The following is a 19,706-nucleotide window of genomic DNA, read 5'->3' as shown; positions in this document are numbered from 1 at the left end:
ATATGGTATTATTAATCAACATTTTCCTTATCCTACCAACTATACTAAACTATACTACCTGCTGGCCTACACTTCTCTATGATGTATTTGTATTTAAAAAAAACTATGTAAAATATTTGGCTGAAATGCACATATTGGTTTCAAAAGTATATCTGTATGTTGTTCTTTTGGGAACTGTATTATTTATTTAAAGTTAAAAGTGAACATGTTTAAGGGAAGCTGATAAAGAACATATTGGAACTCTGTAATATCTCTGCAATGGCTCTGTAAATCTAAAAATAAAATGTTTTTTAAAGCAAAAAAGTATTGCTTTGATTGTCCTGCCTAGGAACATTATTAAAAAGAAGAAATAAGCCAAATTTGGCATGGATTATTTTTAGAAAAAAACAAGATAATTCCTACAGATCACGATTCCTATGCATAAACCATATATTAGAAAAAAACTTTTTTTTTAACTCCAGTTGGGGCGCCTGGGTGATGGCAGTCAATTAAGCATCTGACTCTTTGTTCTGGCTCACATAGTGATCTCAGGGTCCTGGGATTGAGCCCTCTGTCAGGCTCCATGCCTAGTGTGGAGTCTGCTTGGGATTCTCTCTTTCCCTTTTCATCTGCGCCCTCACCACCATGTGTTCTCACTCTTTCTCTCTCTCAAATAAACATATAAATCTTTAAAAAAATTACCTTAAATTAATATTATACCTGCTAATCTGAGAACCCAAGCTTAACTAGCTTGGTTTCTCATATGTTTAGCCTCAAAAACGACAGTCATTGAAAGAGAATGTATTATGTATTAGCTCCATGTCTTGAGAGCTCCTGATTCCAAATCCATTGTACATAGCACCTTCCTTTGGATCTTCTAAAACATTTGAACTCATCAACCTTTAGAGGCCAAGAAATCTTCAACTCTTCCTTAGGCTCCTTAAGAGCCTAAGGCTCAATTTTCTAATCTGACTGCCTCTTCCTCCTCAACGAATCCTTTGCTTGAATATTTAAATCAGAGTTTTGCTTCTCCTTTGTACAGCTATGCCTATGCTGCCTCTGAAGCCTAGAGCATTCTCTCCACTTTTACCATCTCATCAAAGTCCCGGCTTCCTTCAATGCCAGCGTCCTTACTCAAGTTCTTTGCTGTCGGGGCTTGTTTTTACCTCTGCGCTTCTGGTCTATACCACTCATTTGGAAATTAGCATATAAGTAATCTTGAATTGTCTGTCTTTTTGCTTGTTCTTTATTTCCTTGTTTGTTTTCCAGAATGTTCTATCTCCCTGAATATAGATCACACCAGTCTTTGGAGTCCCCCGTTTGTACCCAATTTGGTAAGGCCCTTAAAAAGGGCCCTTGACGTTGGTTGCTGGTTTGTAATGTCAATTAGAAAGAATCCTACTTTACAGTGGCCATTCCATGTTTTGTCAGGTAGTAAAGGGCAGGAAGATTTCCAGTCCCTCTGAATGTTCATTTTGACCACCAGTCGCATAGGAGGAGGGGTGTCTGAAAGGCCAGGGAAACGCTTGCGGCTTTGCTAACATATTTCGTCGGGATGCTTTCCGACACTCCTGTCCCGCCTCCCAGAGAGCCCGGGAAACCCAGTACACACAGGCCATTTTTCTTAACTGCTGGGGAGCTGGGAGATGCAGCTGTGGTTGCTGAGCAGTTGCCCAGGGCAGCTTGGCCACCCTGGAGAACCAAGAAAGGAGGGGAATAAAGAGTTTTCCTAGCCATGCAAGCAATTCCTTGAATGTTAAGGGAAAACTAGGCTTGTTATGTTCACTGTAAATTTCTTCAATTAGAAATGTTACAACAAATTTGTCTGATGTTAATGAAAAGCATACTTATACACATATTCATAGGGTGAACATGTACCAAAGATATTTTTAAAGGGTGTTCTTTGATATCGTAATTTGGGTTTGTAACATAAAGAAAACAAAGTGTTTAATCAACTGGGTAAAGCTTTAGGGACTTATAAAGCATGATGACTGATAATGATGTATGATCTTTTCTAGGGAAAAAAAATGGATTTTAATGGGCATAAACATTTTAATTTCTACTTGGGTTTCAAGCCAATCTGATTCTCCAAGGGGCACAAAAAGATGTCAAACTTTTGGCTTGAAATAAAATATATTGGTTTATATCTTTATATATTTTCTAAGTATCCTAGAGCAGAGGTACTTAAATTTGGGGTCCATCCCAGACTGCTTAGATCCAGAGAATGATTTCAGAGGGTCTCTGAACATCCTGAAAAATTTTTTTTTAAAGATTTTATTTATTTATTTATTTATTTGACAGACAGAGATCACAAGTAGGCAGAAAGGTAGGAAGAGAGAGAAGGGGAAGCAGCCTCCCCATTGAGCAGAGAGCCCGATGCGGGGCTTGATCCCAGGACCCTGGGATTATGACATGAGTCGAAGGCAGAGGCTTAAACCCACTGAGCCACCCAGGTACCCCAACATCCTGAAATTGTATGCAAAATTTGTGAATGTGCTTATGAGAGATGATTTATAGTTTTGGTCAGCTTCTCAAAGGGGCTTAGAAATTTTCAGGTTATACATTTTACCCAGCTTGATCTAAAGCTCACCTGACAATTACACATGGAGATGTCAAGCTAACCTCCTTGCTGCCTTCTCTCCAGTTATTAGATGAAATTACATGAAATTGGTGTTTAAGCCAGGAAAAAGAGTCAAATATCAGCAAATTCATTCAACAGGTGATACTAAATTTCTAGTTTGTAGGCACATGCAGCTCACAGACAAGCTCATACTACAAGTGGTACACAGTTATTGCATAATCCCTTAAAGTTGGAAAGACAACTTTATTGCCCCCCACCCCCTGGTGGAGGTCCCAGTAACATAAATGCGATCAGAAAGAATGTGACCCTCACATGATAGGGCCAGTATGGGCACAGAGAATAAATGGAGCCATGCTTTTTTAAACCATGTTTGGAGATGGATCAATAACTGGGAAATAAAATGATGAGTAAATGTCAGGAGTTATTAGGACATGAATAATAATGATTCTCTTGTCTTTGAGGTACAAAGAAATAAAGACCTATTATCAACACTGTTCAGTTGCCTGAATCAGTTTTTCACCTCCCATGGAAATGAGGCGTGCTCTCCAACTATTCCTCTTTCACTGAAGGGCTGGGGAAACTAAATAAGGTAAGAGATATGTGAAAAAAAAAATAACTGTATTAAGTGGATTGTTAAGGTGTGGAACATCGTCGGTGCTCAGGAAATATTTGTTTGGATGTTGAGCGTGTTAAGACTCCTGATTGAAGGGCGCCTGGGTGGCTCAGTGGGTTAAGCCGCTGCCTTCGGCTCGGGTCATGATCTCAGGGTCCTGGGATCGAGTCCCGCATCGGGCTCTCTGCTCAGCAGGGAGCCTGCTTCCCTCTCTCTCTCTCTCTGCCTGCCTCTCCGTCTACTTGTGATCTCTCTCTGTCAAATAAATAAATAAAATCTTTAAAAAAAAAAAAGACTCCTGATTGAAGGCTATACATTCCTACATTGCCTTTTCCAAAGAACTACTAATGTAAACACCAGACCCAAGAAAAATCCATAGAGGCATCAAAGACAGATTTTCTGCCACTCACCTCAGCAGAGTTGTGATACTGAATGAACGTTGCCGAAATGGCATGGCTGAAGGGGTCTCCTGCCTTGGTTACCATGTCCTGCCTCACGAGAAGAGCCAGGTCCACTAACTAGAAGATCAGAGTAATGAAAATAAAGTTAACAGAGCTGGAAATAATCAATTAGCAATATCACTGAAGTGGCAAAACTAAAAGCAAGACATTCCAAATGTTACTGATGATACAGCCCGTGTAAAAATCTGTGTTGTGGACACGAGCATATGCTTTTGTTGGTAAGCAGACCTTCCCATGAATATAAACAATATATTCTGACTTTCTAGGGGAGGGCTTCTCAAAGTTTAATTAATAACCACTAGTGAAGTGTTTTAAAATATAGGTTTTAGTGCTCTAGACCCCAAGATTCTAATTCGATAGGTATGCTCTGGGTTACATTTTCAACAAGAAGCAAGGAGAAGCTGACGCTTATGGTCAGAGGACTGTGCTTTGAGACGCTGTCAGAGAGCAGCGATTCTAGACTCGGGTTTTGGTAAGCACTCAGTAGATTGTACATAGCAAGAAAGGTATGTTTCAAAGTTCAAAAACAATCTCTAAGCAAGGCAGAGGGGTACTGAGAAGTCAATGTTGAGAAAAAGTATTCAGGGATTCCAATTCTGGTTAGGATTGAGTTGCAAGCAACAGTCACTTTCATGCTAACACCCGCCAGGGCTGAGGATACAAAGAAACATAACTGAACTAAATTCCAGAAAACTTAAGATTGTCATTGGATAAAACTCATGGCTGTCCTCATTCCTGGTAGAGTAGCAGGTGGGGGAACTTTGATCATGGACAGGGGTAAGAAGAAAGGGATGCCTGGGTGGCTCAGGACGTTTAAGTGTCTGCTTTCAGCTCAGGTCATGATACCAGGGTTCTGGGATCGAGTCCTGCATTGGGCTCCTTGCTCAGCGGGGAGCCTGTTTTTCCCTCTGCCTGCCGCTCCCCCTGCTTATGCTCTCTCTCCCCTGCTCACTCTCTGACAAATAAATAAAAAAAAATCTTTAAAAAAAAGGAAAAGAAAGTGGTCATGTATGGCCTGCTATAACAGATATTATCATTCTTACCTGTGCCACAGTTTCATACGCTAAATATGCTAAAATTTCCATTGCGACAACATTGGGTTTTATCTCCATACTGCTGCAGTCCAGCCAGTCTCGAAATTTGGAGGCCTTTTTGGCTAGCCATCAAAAAACAAAACAAAACAAAACCCAAATATGGAAAATTTAGTTTTTGGAGTGTTTTAATACTGCATATTACCATCACAAAATGAAAAATAAGTCTCTTGAAAATTGCATTTGAAAAATAATGCTATAAAATGCCATGTTTTTGAAGTTTTATTAGTGTCGAGATATTGAAGCCCCAATAAATTCCTTATGCATTTGGGTCTTTGATTTTGTATCTGTGCTACATAACATGGTATATACTAAATGACTTAATATTCAGCACTTCTCACTGTATCTGAGTAAGTTACCATTGGCCATAGCTTAGGTTTTAACAATAGTCAGAAGGGTTGGTTGATATAACTTTAATTTATTCTGGTGGAAAGGAACTCCTGCAAGAAAGAACCCATGGTGGAGAAAGAACATACAGAAATTGTATTTGCAATACATTGTTCAATGTGTCCATTGCCAGAATAGGTTCAAAATCATATATTTAGAATACGATAGGAAAAATGTAGTCCTGCAGTTACGTTTTCCTGACTACAAAGATGTCCAAATTCCTAAGCCAGACTCTCAGAACCCTCCAGACTGATTTCAACCTGTCTTCCTATTACTGCCTCCTGAAATGCTACCTGGCTTTGAGTCTAGTGCTCTCTTAGTTCACCCCTGCTCCTTGCCCTCCAGAGAATGTCATCCCACCTCTCTTCCTCATTCACAGGAATCCTGCCTGTCCCATGTACTTCCCCACACTAGGCATTCACTGAACTCTTGTATCATCAGATAGCCTTTCATGTCTACTTATAATTTCTTGAACCATGTTAGAAACACCATGCATTATGTCTCTAACAGTACCAAGCGCACGTGGAATCTTCCGGTAGATCTCTCCAAAATGCCACAGTGCTAAACAGAGTCTAACTGCATGGAGGGCCTTTATTAGATACTAATAATCTAACTAGTAATCCACAGGGAAGAGATTGATGGTAAAGATTTTGTCATATCTAAAACATAATAATCTTTTAAAAAACCCACTGATTATTCTTTTGGTTAATCCAGTCCCACAGGTCTATTAAAACACTTCACAGTCACTCAAAGCATGATATTTTGATCCTTATAGATGTGGTCCTCATGGATTCCATGTACAGAAGAGTTTGTTTTTTTTGTTTTTGGTTTTTTTTTTTTTCCAATAAATCACAGAAGACTTGAAGTCTTGCTATGGAAGTGCATGTCCAAAGCTGTCAACTGTGGCAGAATTATGATAATCCTCTTAAAGCTATCTCCCTAAAGTAACCAATCTTCCACATACTCTCTGACAGGCAACATTCCATCTAACTAGTCAGCTGTATTAGCTCACAAACACTTGTTCAACATCTGTGGAATACTTCTGAAGTCAAAGTTAATAGGAGGTAATTTGGCAAGATCAATAAAATGTACCTTATTCACTTCTCCCTTTGACAGGTTGTTAAGAACACAGAAACAAGGTATATTGTAACTATGCACTAAACGATTTATTTGAAAAGAGAGGGAAAGGATAGTTCTTAGTATTCTGTAGGATCTGTCCACTCAAGCAACAAGAATTGGTAGCTTCCTCATGAGAGGTTAAGCACTGAAAATGCAGGGATAGGACCGGCTGTCCACCACTGTATCCCCAGCACCTAGAATACTGCCTGGCATCAGCAGTCTCTCAATAAATATTTCCAGAAAAAAAAAAGAATGAATAGATGAATGAAAGCTACTTCTTTAATAAAAGGGTAGGGTCTCAACTATTCAGTAGCAGGAAAGGTATACAGAGTGTTCCATGAAACCACTGTGAGTTACTGCTATTCCAGCAACAGGTGAACATTCCCTGAGATGATTCCCTGTCACCTGCAGAAAGCCGGCTTCAGAGACACACCTTCCCACAGTATTGCTCGTTCCAGCAAATAAGGCACAGGCGCTCCTAGTCATGACAGTAGGTCTTCATCGAGACGTAGGGGCACCAGAATGAACGAGTTCCTTCATCTTTACTGCTCTTCTCAATATATCAGGAGGAAGGATAATCAGGGAAGTAGATCAACAATTAAAATAGAATCCTTAACAAAGGTCAGAAGTTCCTAAGATTATCAGCCTTCTGACACTATCTGGTTTTTCAGCTTGTGCTGGGATTAAAACAACTTTATATAATAACTTCATATGGGAAATTTAAGTTTACTTAATTCTCATACACGTTTATTTTCTCATCATTGATCGTTAGTAAAAGTTAAGTTTCTCTCAATATCCAATTCTCACATCTCTGGATACTATCTCACTATTTCTACCTCATCCCTCTCACCCGACTTTCTATTCCTGATCCTTCCCTCAGGCCCTCTGTAATGCTCATTCCACTCTGAAGAAATTCTTCCATGACTTCAATCTCTTCAAAATTACTGCTATTTGGATTAATTGCAAATACTCTTTCTCAGAGGGCATGGTTTTCCCTGGAGTCTTTTATGGTAGAGGTTCCTTATTTCTTTCTTTCAGTACGTATTTATTGATCAGTCATTGACTGCCAACCTGTTTATTTCCCCATACACCAGAGGGCTTGGGGTTCACATCTTCTTCTCTTAGTTTCTCCCACAAGGAACATACAGGACATGTGGACAGAGACTTCTTACCAACAACAGAGGCTAAAAAACAATGATATCCTGTTTTAACAAATAACTACTAGCCCACAATTTCCTACCCAACTAAACTACAATTTAAGTATGAAGGCAAAATAAAGCATTTTTAAGACAAAAATGAGTGCTTTAGGCACTTACAGAGCCTTGGAAAAAACAAAATTAGGCTGACAAGGCATGTTTACTAATTACCAAGTTAAAAAAATTAAAGTCAAAGACACATATTAAAAAAATTAAGGATAACAACTAAAATAATAGAACTAAAATATACACTATACAAACTGGTTGAGGAAAAATGGAATGAAGAAAATCCAATTAATCCAACAGAACAATGAAGAGGAGGAGGAAAAGCAAATAAAAAAGGCACGGTAAATTTAAAACACAAAGACCAAAAGCTAAAAACAACAACAACAACAACAACAACAACAACAAAAAGCCCCACAAAGACAGCACATATAAACCCAATGTATAAGTAACTGAACAGACATAAATTAAAATCATCAATTAAAATACAAAAAGACTCTCAGAATGACTAAAAAAGAAAATCTATGTATTTGTTTACAAAATCCACATAAAAACAAAAGGCTGAAGGAAAAGGCTTGGAAAAAGATTTAGCAATTTATAACTAAACTTAATCTTCGTGAATTAATATGAATATCAGGTTTTAAAAAACTTTAAGGGAAATGACTATTAACTTACATAAATATAAAAACAAAAGTCTGGTGAGTTTGATCAGTATCCCAATTCTACAACTTACCTTCAGTGTATAAAGTCACACACTCATAAATTTTAAAATGCATCAGTAGTCTCAATCAGTGAATGCTTTGATCAAATATTTAAGAAGATATATACAGCTGAATCGTCATTCCTATACCCTGGTAATTTATCAGAAGGGGAGAAATGAAAAGAGCCTAACATTCTGACCAGTTGTGGGTATTAGTTCTGAATTTGCTGACCCACTTGGATTAAGCATTCCCAACCACAACATTTTGGCATATAAAACAGATTCTGCCACTCGGGTTTCATAATGAAGCACGTATGGGCGTCAGACAAAAAAATATTTTTAAATGCCCAAATCTCTCTTCTTTAAAAAAAAAGTAAGCATAATATACTGTTTAAACTATAATTATTTTATATAGAAAGGGAAAGTATTAATTTTTAATTTATTACATTTTATTACTGAGTTATAAACAAAAAATTGAGTTGTTAAAAATGTGATTTTCGAATACAAGATGCATTAGGACCTTTCAGTGACTATATATTTTAGAGTGAAAACAGCACTTCTGTTCCTTTAAGTGAATTACATTTAAAATATGATTTTAAAAAATAGTTGAATAGCACTAAATGTTACTTTATAAACTGGAGATTTATACTTATAAAAGACTTGAATGCCATTTTTAAACCTAAAAATTACAATACAAAAACCTCTCATTTGCTGAAATTGCCATGATCTGAAGTGTCATTTACTTAATGCTTCGCAGATGTACGATGCCAAATTGTTAGTCAGACTGCAAAGTATATTTAGTTAGGAAAAAAGGCTTCCAAAACATGTTTTCCTATATTTTACTGACATTTACATGGGGCACTATTTGAAATGTGTCATTTATTTGCACTTTATGATCTATAAATGAAGCTCTCATTTTCCTTTTTCAAATCAAATACATTGTGATTATGACCACAGAACAGTTTTTCCATTTAAAGACACCATTGTGTCTATCATCCCTCAGACCAGGGTCATGTGCTTTTCTGTCAGATTTTTCACTGGACTTCTCACCACACTTGCTCTTTGACCTTTCCCCTCAGAGGCTTAGTCATCATTGAACTGTTGTGGTAAGGATGTTCGCTACACAATCGAGCCCACTATTTATCACGAGCCTTTACGCACTTTCAGTAAGCCTCTGTGCAGTGATGGGACAGTCCTAATTTTATCACTAGGTTATTAGTGTTACAAGAGCTGATGAATATTACAGACTGATGAATTTGGCTAACACTGAATGCTTGTCACAGTAGGAGGTTACAGACAAAAATGGAAGAGACTATTGATACGTTTCCTTGTGGTAATATGAGTATGCATAAATAAATGGAAAGCTTGGTATTTATTAATATTGGGGGTTTTTAAATGTCATGACTGTGCTACTAAAGTCCATTAGGGGTTAAGAATGATCAGCCATACTAGTGTCAACAGGATGAAGAAACTCTAAAATAAAATGAGAATGTTAAAGAAAATGGAAATATTTGGACTAAAAGTAATGCAAATAATTAACATGGCTCTCTGTGTCTTACTTTAAAACCTCTTTAGATTATTCATTACAAAACAGTAGAGTGGGGTAAAATCTTTTGTAGAGTTCCCTACAATGTAGGGGTTGTTTCTAACAGTTGTAACTATGCATATGTTAAATTCACCTATTTCCAAGGAACGGAGATTGTGCCATACTTTTGTATATCTGTAACACGTGATCTCTTAACATATAATGAAGCAAAATTAAACATTTACTTACAGAAACTTAATTGTCGACTTTCACAGAATTCTGCATATTGGGTTGAATCCATAATTCGAGTTTGTCTTTCTGCTCTCTGACAGATAAAAAGACACACAAACAATATATCAGAGTAAGTAGACCATTATCTATGTCTTTGTGACTAAAATGCAGAATTGAAATTCCATTTTCCTTTCCTGACTTTAGTAAACAGTTTCGTACTACCATAAAAATCATGAAACTTGAAATTATGATAAGTAACAGTAGTTTTGCAACTTGAGTCTTTTGGAAGTGAAGTTTAGAATGCCATTTTCTTCTCTGTTATTGTCATTACAGTGAAAAAACTAAAGGATCTTACTTCTTAGACTGTGTACCAAATTTTCTTAATTGTACCATCCTTTTAGGGGATAATAACAAATCAAACAGAGAAAACTGTTTATCATTATTGCCCAGGTACTAACTTAAAGCTGGGGATTTTCATTGTTAAAGTCAGAGTCAATGAATGGAATCTACTTTCCCTCAGAACATGGAGCCAGAGCTAACAAGTCCATATTTTAAATGGCAAAGAAAATAAAGAAAAAGGTAAACACAACACAAAACCTTTCATCTGAGTCCAGGTATGATTCACAGTTTAGTATAGTTTCACTCGTGGGTTTCTGATTCAGTATAGCAGATGTTTGCTGCTTCATTGTCCCACAGGAGGTAGGATAATTATAATTCACCCATAGTTCAGTGGGAAAGAATATGACCGCTTCCGCTTCCTTGGCAAGGGAAACATTTTGAAATGAGACAGGCTGGTACTTCTTGGAATGAGATTCTGGCCAGGAAAGGAAAAAATTCCCTGAGATTTTAATTTTTTTTCTGCTTTGAAGGACTTTCGGTAAGTTTTCTTTATCATAGTTGTAGAGTACTTAAGTACAACTAATGTCTGGATATTTTTACATTTTTTTAAACTGAAATTATTCTTTCTTCATTTTGTTTGATTTGGGTAGTGGTCAACTTAATTCCGATGATATATCTGTTGATAGAATGAATAATGGTACACTAGCTGCTGCTCAGTAAAGATAGATGGGGTGGTGGGAGTTAAGGTAAAATTTACTAACTCCTGTGGTTTCTTCTAAGGTCATTGACTATTTTTCCCTTGCTTCTCTTCTACTCTGTCCCTCCCTTCTTTCCTTCCTAATCTCCTCCTCACCCCATAGATACAAACACACATGTGTGCTGACATAAACCGAGACTTCTTTATTTACCCTCTAGGTTCAAGTATCCTTTTTGAACATGTATCATCTATGTAATTACATAATATACATACATACACTACATAATACACACATATGTGCATGAGGATCCTCTCTGCAGTGTATCTGAAACATTATGTTTCCTAAAGGGCATATTATTGGGTGAATTTTTATATACTTTGAAGTATTTTTTAAAAGGATTTATTTATTTTAGTGGGGAGGGGCAGAGGGAGAGGGAGAGACTCCCCAGTGAGCACGGAGCCTGATGTGGGGCTCAACCTCACAACCCTGAGATCAAGACATGAGCCAAAAACATGTCAGATGCTTAAATGACTACACCACCCAGGCACTCCTACTTAGAAGTATTTTTTGATAGGTGAATGCATTATTTAGTTTTGCCCTTTTTAGTGTATCTGATACATAACTCAAAAGTGTATGCTAATGGACAGTAGCAAGAGAGAATTTTGAACATCACAAATCAGTTACTGATGTGTTTATTAAAAAAAGGTCTAAGGTTAACAATGTATCATTAATATGGCTTTGTCTGACTATATCAGGGATCTCTCAGATTTTTTTTCTAGCTCCTAGAGAATTTCTGACACATGGTAAATGAACAATGAAACCTCCGTGGAATGAACAAATGCTACCATTTTAGTCTACAATCATGGCGGACTACCATCACTACCATCACCATAACGTGGCTAGTTCTTGATTATCTATGCATTCCTATAAGTCTTCTCCGCTGCTCTCCGGCCAGGCAGCCTCATCCCACCCAACACATGCGAAACAGAAAGGACTTAGATAAATACAGAAAAAGAAAATTCCTAATGGGACTTTTCTTCCACAAGTTGAACAATTGATATTTGGTTTCTGCTTACATGCTTACATGGTTCATGTATCTGAGTAGTATTTCTGGAAGTGAAAGTTAGGAAAACTCATCCCAAGAGGTTCAGGCTGTCAGGGTTGCCAGTTTTAATCAAGCAAGGCATTTAGCTAGATGGGAATCCTGAACCACACTTAAAAGACACTGAAGGACTTTCAGTGATCCCAGCTAGCTTCATTCCTTTCAGATGCCCGACTAAGTGTCTATCATCTTTTCTTCATCAAGCATTGTACTTAGGTTTCAATTCCTCTAGCATCCAAACAGTGGAGCCCCATGAAGATGGCCCTAGGGCACATGCAGGAAGCCAGTGACCAAGCGTCCAAACAGCAAACGCTCAGGGAAGAGCAGCTGACTTGACAGCAAAGATGCACAGGCATCTACAGAACCTGGCAAGTCGGGGTACCCAGGTGGCTCCGTCATCTGGCTCTCAGGGTTGTGAGATCAAGCCCTGCGTTGGGCTCTGTGCTGAGTATGGAGCCAGCTTAAGAATCCCTCTCCCTCTACCCCTCCCCCTGCATGTGCATGTGCATGCTCTAAAAAAAATAAACAAGAAGAAATAAATCAAAACTACAGCCTATCAGAGCTGGAGGGTGACTTCAAGTTCATCTTGTTCAAACCCCCTCATTTTAAAGATAAGGAAATTGAGGTTCAGAGAGAAGTGATTTGCCAAAGGTGATCCAAGTTAGCATGGAAGTCCAGGACTCTCAGTTCCTAAGCCAGCTTATTTTCATTATGAGAAGCTGTCTTCGACCTACAGTAATGTTTTTACTCCAATATTTTTCTTTGGAATCCTCTAAAGTCTATACATTCCCTACTAAACCGTAACACACGGCCGCCATAGTTAACGTGCTCAAAGTGTTCATGGCCAAACAAAATTAAGTAAGGCCCTGGGTCAGCAAAGAAGGCACAACCTGGGGGTAATTAAATGCAGGGTGTTCCAAATGTAACGTAGCTGACAGTGCACAGGTGTGCTGCAAATACATCACAGGTGTGCAAACACACTGTAGCCCCAACCACCTTTTCAGTGCTGCACAAGGTTGGGGCAGCAAAACCCCCGGGCTGGTACCTCATGATAAGCTGCCTTGTTCATTTACCTCAGTGTGGCATAAACAATTTCATTTTCCGTGTGTGCTCTGACGTGAGCGAGGTTGGGCAGCAGTTCTACGAACACCAGCAACCTTGATTATTACATGACACAGCACATGCGTGCTATTCACAGCATGGTCAAGTGCACTCAAAATGAGATCAGAGACACGGATTGGCAGTCAAGGATGCCGAGGATGATACAGATATGGTCATCATGCTAATTTCTGTTGACTTCTCTCTCTTCCCCATGAATTATTTCAAATAACCAAAGGAAAGGGACAGAAGTGGCCTCGCAAAAGGATCCAAATCACTCAGCATCTGATTATATTATCTCTAGTCTGTACACTATCACCTCAAAGTTGGGAAAGGCAGGAAATATCTAACCATCATAGGCTCTGTGTTCTTTAAAGATAGTAACTATGTTTTCCTTCTCTAATCTCAGCGTTGGCCAATTTTTGGCTTGGATTTACCGGGGCCCCAGTAAATGTTGCCGGCTTGCTGAATGAGCCAGATGGGTAGACAGATGGAGGCAAAAGAAATGCGTATAAATCTCTGTTGTCTGATCTAAAATCAGGAACTGTAATATTTGTAATTAAGTTGTCCAAATTCCAGAGATGGTAGGCAGCTTTTTAAAGACAAAGTCTTTAAAAAAGCTTGGTTCCTATTTCCTGTATTATCCTGATTCCACTTTCCCTTCCGCCTCGATTCAGATCACCCATTCCAATCCACACGGAAGTGCTCACTGACAGTCCTTTTCTATTCCCGGTACGGTAGGAAACCTCTGGAAAAGATGCAAGGGGGAAAATCTTAAGCCTCATAGGACAGCAAGGTCACAGTGACAATGCTGACAATGCCTATCTATTCTTTTCAGAGAGCAGCATAATAACCTTTATTTTTTTAAAGATATTATTTATTTGACAGAGAGAGAGAGAGAGAGACAGTGAGAGAGGGAATACAAGCAGAGGAAGCGAGAGAGGGAGAAGTAGGCTTCCCACGAAGCAGGGAGCCCGATGTGGGGCTCAATCCCAGGACCCCGGGATCATGACCTGAGCCAAAGGCAGAAGCTTAACGACTGAGCCACCCAGCGCCCCACAATAACCTTTAAAATAAACTGTTTTAACAGCTCCATTTTACAGTTGAGGACACAGAGATTTCAGAGAAGTAAAAAAAAAATTTTTTTAAGACATATAGTTGATAGAGAGGCCAAGCTAATAAATAAAACTTGGGTCCAAATGACCTCTCCGAGGTGTGTCACTGAATAATCATGGCAGACTAACCACAGCTTCTGTTCCTACTGGATGTTCTCAAATTACACAATGGACTGCCACAGGAACGAAAGGTCATCTCTGGACTAGTCATGCTTTTGTATCTGCAAGTCCAGTTTGTTTTCTTCTTATCTGTTAATTCTACCCACTCTTTGGTTTCATTAGGTATTAGTACTGCTCTTGGAAACTCATAAAAATATGGTGCACACCCAGAGGCTTTTTAAAAAATTAAACCTTACTAGTATTACAACATAAACAAAGTATTACCATATAGGGGCATACAAGGAAAACTCACTTTTGGAAGAATTATTCCTAAGATTTTCCAAGCACCCAATGATATTATCAAAATTTCATTTGAATGGCTTTCTAAAAAGGTAAGAGAGAATAGTTATGCTAATAGTCATTCATCTCACTACCAAGAAGTTACAGCTTTTTCTGGTTATTGTAAAACAAACTCAGAAGGCAGAATTCCATGCCAGATGAACTCATTTTTTGGGGGGGGTTCTACCTAAATGAAAACAGGGAAGGAAATGTCCCAACAGATGCATTACCTAGTGTAGTCCGTTCGTTTGTTTGATACCTTGAACACAACAGACTCCTAGTATGGATTTGTTAATTTAAATGTTCAGTACCATGTTTTCATTTCAATTAACATGAAACTGCTTGTGTCTTGGAAAAATACTTTCAGCAGTGACAATCACCATTTGCCCCTATCTCTACCAGTCTGAGGCCAGATTACTTATGCAGCATACAGTTTCATTTAAATTCTCCACATGCTTTCACTGAAGCCTACGTAAAGGTTAGAGAAACTATGTGCTGGCATTATCTCTTGGCGGCTTCTCAAGACACATGACATTTATCTTTCTCCAGCAATACGGAATCACAGAACATAACTTTTAAACCAAAATGAAAGTTTATCTGTCTCACTTCCACCTTGGATTTTTTAAAAAAAATCTTACTTTGATTACTCTTAGAAGTCCCATGATTGAAATGCGAAGTCCCTTCTGCATGGAAAAGGCAAAATGCCAACAGTCATCTGCCAACGACCTCATGTTAAACAGGAATCAGCTGCTGAAGTCGAAAACCTCTGATGGAGTGGGTGGCGGCGCCACCCAGCAATGTGAAAGCGTGCAAATTACGGAATGTGTATACATGTTCATGTATGTTGTGGTTCATCTGCAGAATGATACTAAATAGATCAGTAAACACCACAGACTGCTCAAGAAACTTAGAAACCATATCCCTGGCTCCCTGCAGATAAAGAAGCTGAGGTTAAAGGGTTTACCTGGATTGTTGAGGGGTCATCTTGGTACCTAGGTGTGTGCTCATTCTGCTTGGGGATCGGTCTGTAATTAAGTGGATTCTCCCACCCAAGAGTCAAGTGAGTCTCCCTCCAACCGTCTGGTATGTTTTCCTTGCTTCTACACCCAACTACAAGGCTCATCAGTTTGGGCCTGGAGTCCTGCAACCGGTTCCTGGCTGGTTCCTTCCAAATATTTTAACTCTCCCAACCCATCTGGGTATGACAACTTTAAATAAAAATAGAGAGAAAAGGCCGTGGCACATAGCAAGACCTTACCATATCAGGGCCTCCTGGAACCCCCCACCCCATTTTCATTCCTCTGCTTCATAAACTTAAACAAATGGCTCTCAGCTGATCACTGCATCAAATCCAAGCTCCAATGCTTGGCTTCCAAATGCAGGCACAATGTGGCTCATTCTCTATAGGCAAGCAGTGTTCTCACCAAACCTAATATCTTCTGTGCTTTACTCAGGTCACCCTTTGTCACATCTGCCATGTTGCTGTCCCGTGTCCCTCCCCCATGACTGTGCTGGCCATCTCCCTCTCCTCCACACTGTATTGAACTCCTTCCCCTTCAGCATAGGTACCACCTCCTTTAGGAAGTTTTCTCTGAAGTTCTCAGGTCACCCTGATTTCTCTTCTGGAACATTTGTTTTTCTAGATAGATTATACCCCTGCACTTTTCCATGTGTCCTACACTTATATCCCCTTAAAAGTTGTAGTTCTAAGATTATTAACTGAAAACGGCAGTTGAGAACTGGAATCTTTGTGTCTTGATTTATGATTAAAACACACACACATGTGTGTGCATGTGTGTGTGTGTGTCTGTGCAAATGTCCAGAAGCATGCACGGTATATTTTAATAGTACATATCTCCGGGGTTAGCATTAGAGGGAGGTTTTACTTTTTCACTTTCACATTTCAGTGATGTTTTAACTTGTTCTTAGGTGAATTACATTAAGAAGAAATATTTTTAAAAATAAAAAGAATCTAGGGGCACCTGGGTGGCTCAGTTGCTTAAGTGGCTGCCTTCGTGATCTCGGGGTTCTGGGATCGAGTGCAGCCCGTGTCTGGCTCCCCACTCAGCAGGGAGTCTGCCCCTCTCCCAGGCCATCCCCTCAAGTTCTCTCTCTCAAATAAATAAATAAAATCTTAAAAAAAGGAAAGAGAGAGAATTTAAAAGTAAAGAAACTCCTCTCGAATTAACTTTGCTTGACTTACAGGAGGTCATTAAATAAATGTCCACACACACAAATAAGCAAAGCTTTTATCAAGAGGCACAAAATCACAGAGTAACAGCACAGGTTTGGATATACGTCCTCCCAGAGTGAGAGAGTGCAGGCGAGAAAGGGGGAAAAGAGAATGTTACTGTATTATTTAGGGAGCCAATGCAATCCTCACTGTTTCTGAATCATACAACTGAATAAAAAGAAAATATATTTTCTATTTCACTGCCTAAAAAATAAAGCTTTCCATAGGTGCTTATTTGTTCTCCCCACATGATTTTTCAAAATAATCAATTTTGTGTGTCCAAGGTATTAAGAATATATTACAGTAATCATAGGAAGTTCCCTAAAGAAGTAGTTATAGACTCTAGGAGAACATTCAAGGGGTTTAAAGGGAATTTTGTGCTAAAAATAAGTGAGTAATTCCCAGAAAGTACAAAGCAACAGTGATTGAAAAATACACAAAAGGGTATTTGTGATAGTGGTTCATAATAGAGTTGTTTCAAAATACTGAATTTTGGGGGGTCAATAATGGGTCTAGATATATTAATTAATATGACTACAGGAGTTTTTTCTATTATATTCTAAACTATCAAGAATGAGCATGAATTGGTCACATAAGGAAAATACAGTTGTTACTTAAATAGTACATTTAAAACTGTTTCAATATCTATTAAAATTTTTAAAATATGAATTTATTAAGCTAGTAGTGGGGAAGATTACACACAACAAATTATTTCCAATCCTGGAAGAAAATGTGTGCTCTCTAAGAAAAGTATAATTTTTTTCCTTGTAATCTAGTACCACGCAACCACACAATTCCATGTTTAGTTGTAAATCCTCATACAGTGTTAGTACTAATTTTTACTAACGTTTCCCTGAAACTGTAAACATGCTCTGGAATAACTAGGTTGGCAAATAATATAAAAAGCAATGTGAGCTTCTACCCAAACTAGTTCTTTAAAGTAATAGAAGAAGACTGACCTCTTTTTTATTTTTCTGATCGAGGATGCTGTAACCCTTTTTTGTGGCTTTTATTTGGCTGCATATCCAAAAGTGCACGTACTGAGTTAATATATGTAAGCTCTTTAGGTATTCCGAATAACATTCCTAAGCATTCTCATTGGTTTATGTAATATCCAGATGAGTCGACATGGCTTTAGAGTCTAGCAAATATAGGAGGACATAATTAAATATTTTCATTATTTGGGATAAAATTTTACAAAACTGCCTGGAAAATATGCATATAAAGCCACTCCTGCACAAAATGTAGTCCATATTTTCTCTTTAACCTTGAGTTAGAGTTGTAGACCTTTCCATTTTCATTTAGAAAGATCAAATTCTCAAGCAGTTTAACACACATATCGAATGGAGGCTGGCTTCACTTACATAGTGGGAAAATCTGGCACCTTTAAAATAAAATCCTATGGAGGAGGAACCTTGTCATTGCAACGTGGCTCTCATTATTCTCTTCAAGGATATAGATGGAACTCTCTAACAGAACAAGGGAGTTCCTGCTTGGAATCTCCCTTTGTTGCTACTATGGGATACATTTAAGTGTTTTTTTTTTTTTTTTTTTAAGGATTTTATTTTTGCATGTAAAAATAAAATTTTTATCTTATATTACTTCATCAATTAATTCCCTCTAAGGCCTCTCAGCCCTACCTTTAAAAATATATCGAGAATAAACCATTCTTTATCACCTTCCACCTTCGCTGCTACTACTCTGGTTCAAGCCATCATGATCCTCTCTTTCTAGATTATGGCAACAACCTCCTAGTGGGTCTTCCGGCTTCCCCCCACCCCTGCCAGTCCATTCACCACACAACAGCCAGAGGGAGCCTTTAAAAGATGAAAACCGGGGCATGTCATTTATGATCAAAACTTCCAATGGTGTCTCATCACGCATAGGATAAAAGTCAAAATTCTCAGGATGGCCTAGAAATCGCTACACAGTCTTGTTCCCTGTTACCTCTCTGGTCTCATTTCCTAGTACTCTCTCTCCTCCTTACTCCGCATCCCAACCACACTGGCCTATCCTGAGGTTTCTCAAGAATGCCAAACACACTCCCATCCCAGAGCCTCTGCATTTGCCACAGCCCTGTCCCAGTGATCTTCCCGCTGCACCACTGTCTGGCTTGTTCACTCACTTCCTTCAGGTCTCTGTTCGAAGATCACCTTATCAGAGAAGCTGTGTATGACCAGCTTCATATAAAACAGCAGCTTCTTGCCGGTCATTCTCTATCTATTACGCTGCCTCCTTTTTCTTCAAAGCTCTGGCTATCATCTGCCACACTAACATATTTATTTGTTTATTGTCCCTTTCCTCTGAACTAGAATGCAAAGGTACTTGAAGGCAGAGACCGTGTCTATTTTATTCACTGCTAAATCCCCAAAGAGCTGGACACACAGTAGGTGTTTCATAAACATTAGCAGAATTAAATACATATTTATATTTATATTCATTCTACATTCTGTATGTGGAAAAGCTAAAACCTCGAAGGTGGGGTTTCTCAGCCTTGGCACTACTGACACCTTTGTTGTGGGGACTGTCCTGTGCATTGTAGGATGTTCACTGAATTCCTGACCTTGACTGACTAGATACTAACAGCTTCTACCTACTACTTCCTGGGTTGTGAACACCAAAATGTGCCCAAGTATTGCCAGATGTCCCCTAGAGGGCAAAATCATACCCAACTGAGAACCACTGCTCTCAGGGGAAGGGGACGACCCCTAGTTAACTCAGTACTATGTGTCAGGTGCCATGGTTGGTCCCTTCCAATATCTCTTTTAAGTCTTCTAATAATCTCAAGGGGCACGTG

General features: G+C 38.7%; 1 protein-coding gene across 2 annotated transcripts in view; it reads right to left on the bottom strand.

Annotated features, from left to right (window-relative positions):
- LOC111147563 (SPT3 homolog, SAGA and STAGA complex component) overlaps positions 1-19,706 on the bottom strand; it is a 517,332-nt gene that overhangs the window by 93,765 nt on the left and 403,861 nt on the right. For both annotated transcript variants that reach the window (XM_022503666.1, XM_022503665.1), the window contains exons 7-9: positions 9,905-9,980; positions 4,678-4,790; positions 3,584-3,691 (exon numbers count right to left, since the gene is read on the bottom strand). In XM_022503666.1, the coding sequence (XP_022359374.1) occupies positions 3,584-3,691; positions 4,678-4,790; positions 9,905-9,980 (297 nt within the window). The remainder of the gene's footprint in view (positions 1-3,583; positions 3,692-4,677; positions 4,791-9,904; positions 9,981-19,706) is intronic.

Source organism: Enhydra lutris, unplaced genomic scaffold (assembly GCF_002288905.1).
Source record: "Enhydra lutris kenyoni isolate GAN:26980312 unplaced genomic scaffold, ASM228890v2 scaffoldscaffold17, whole genome shotgun sequence".
Classification (NCBI taxonomy): domain Eukaryota; kingdom Metazoa; phylum Chordata; class Mammalia; order Carnivora; family Mustelidae; genus Enhydra; species Enhydra lutris.
This window is presented reverse-complemented; position numbering and strand designations above follow the sequence as displayed.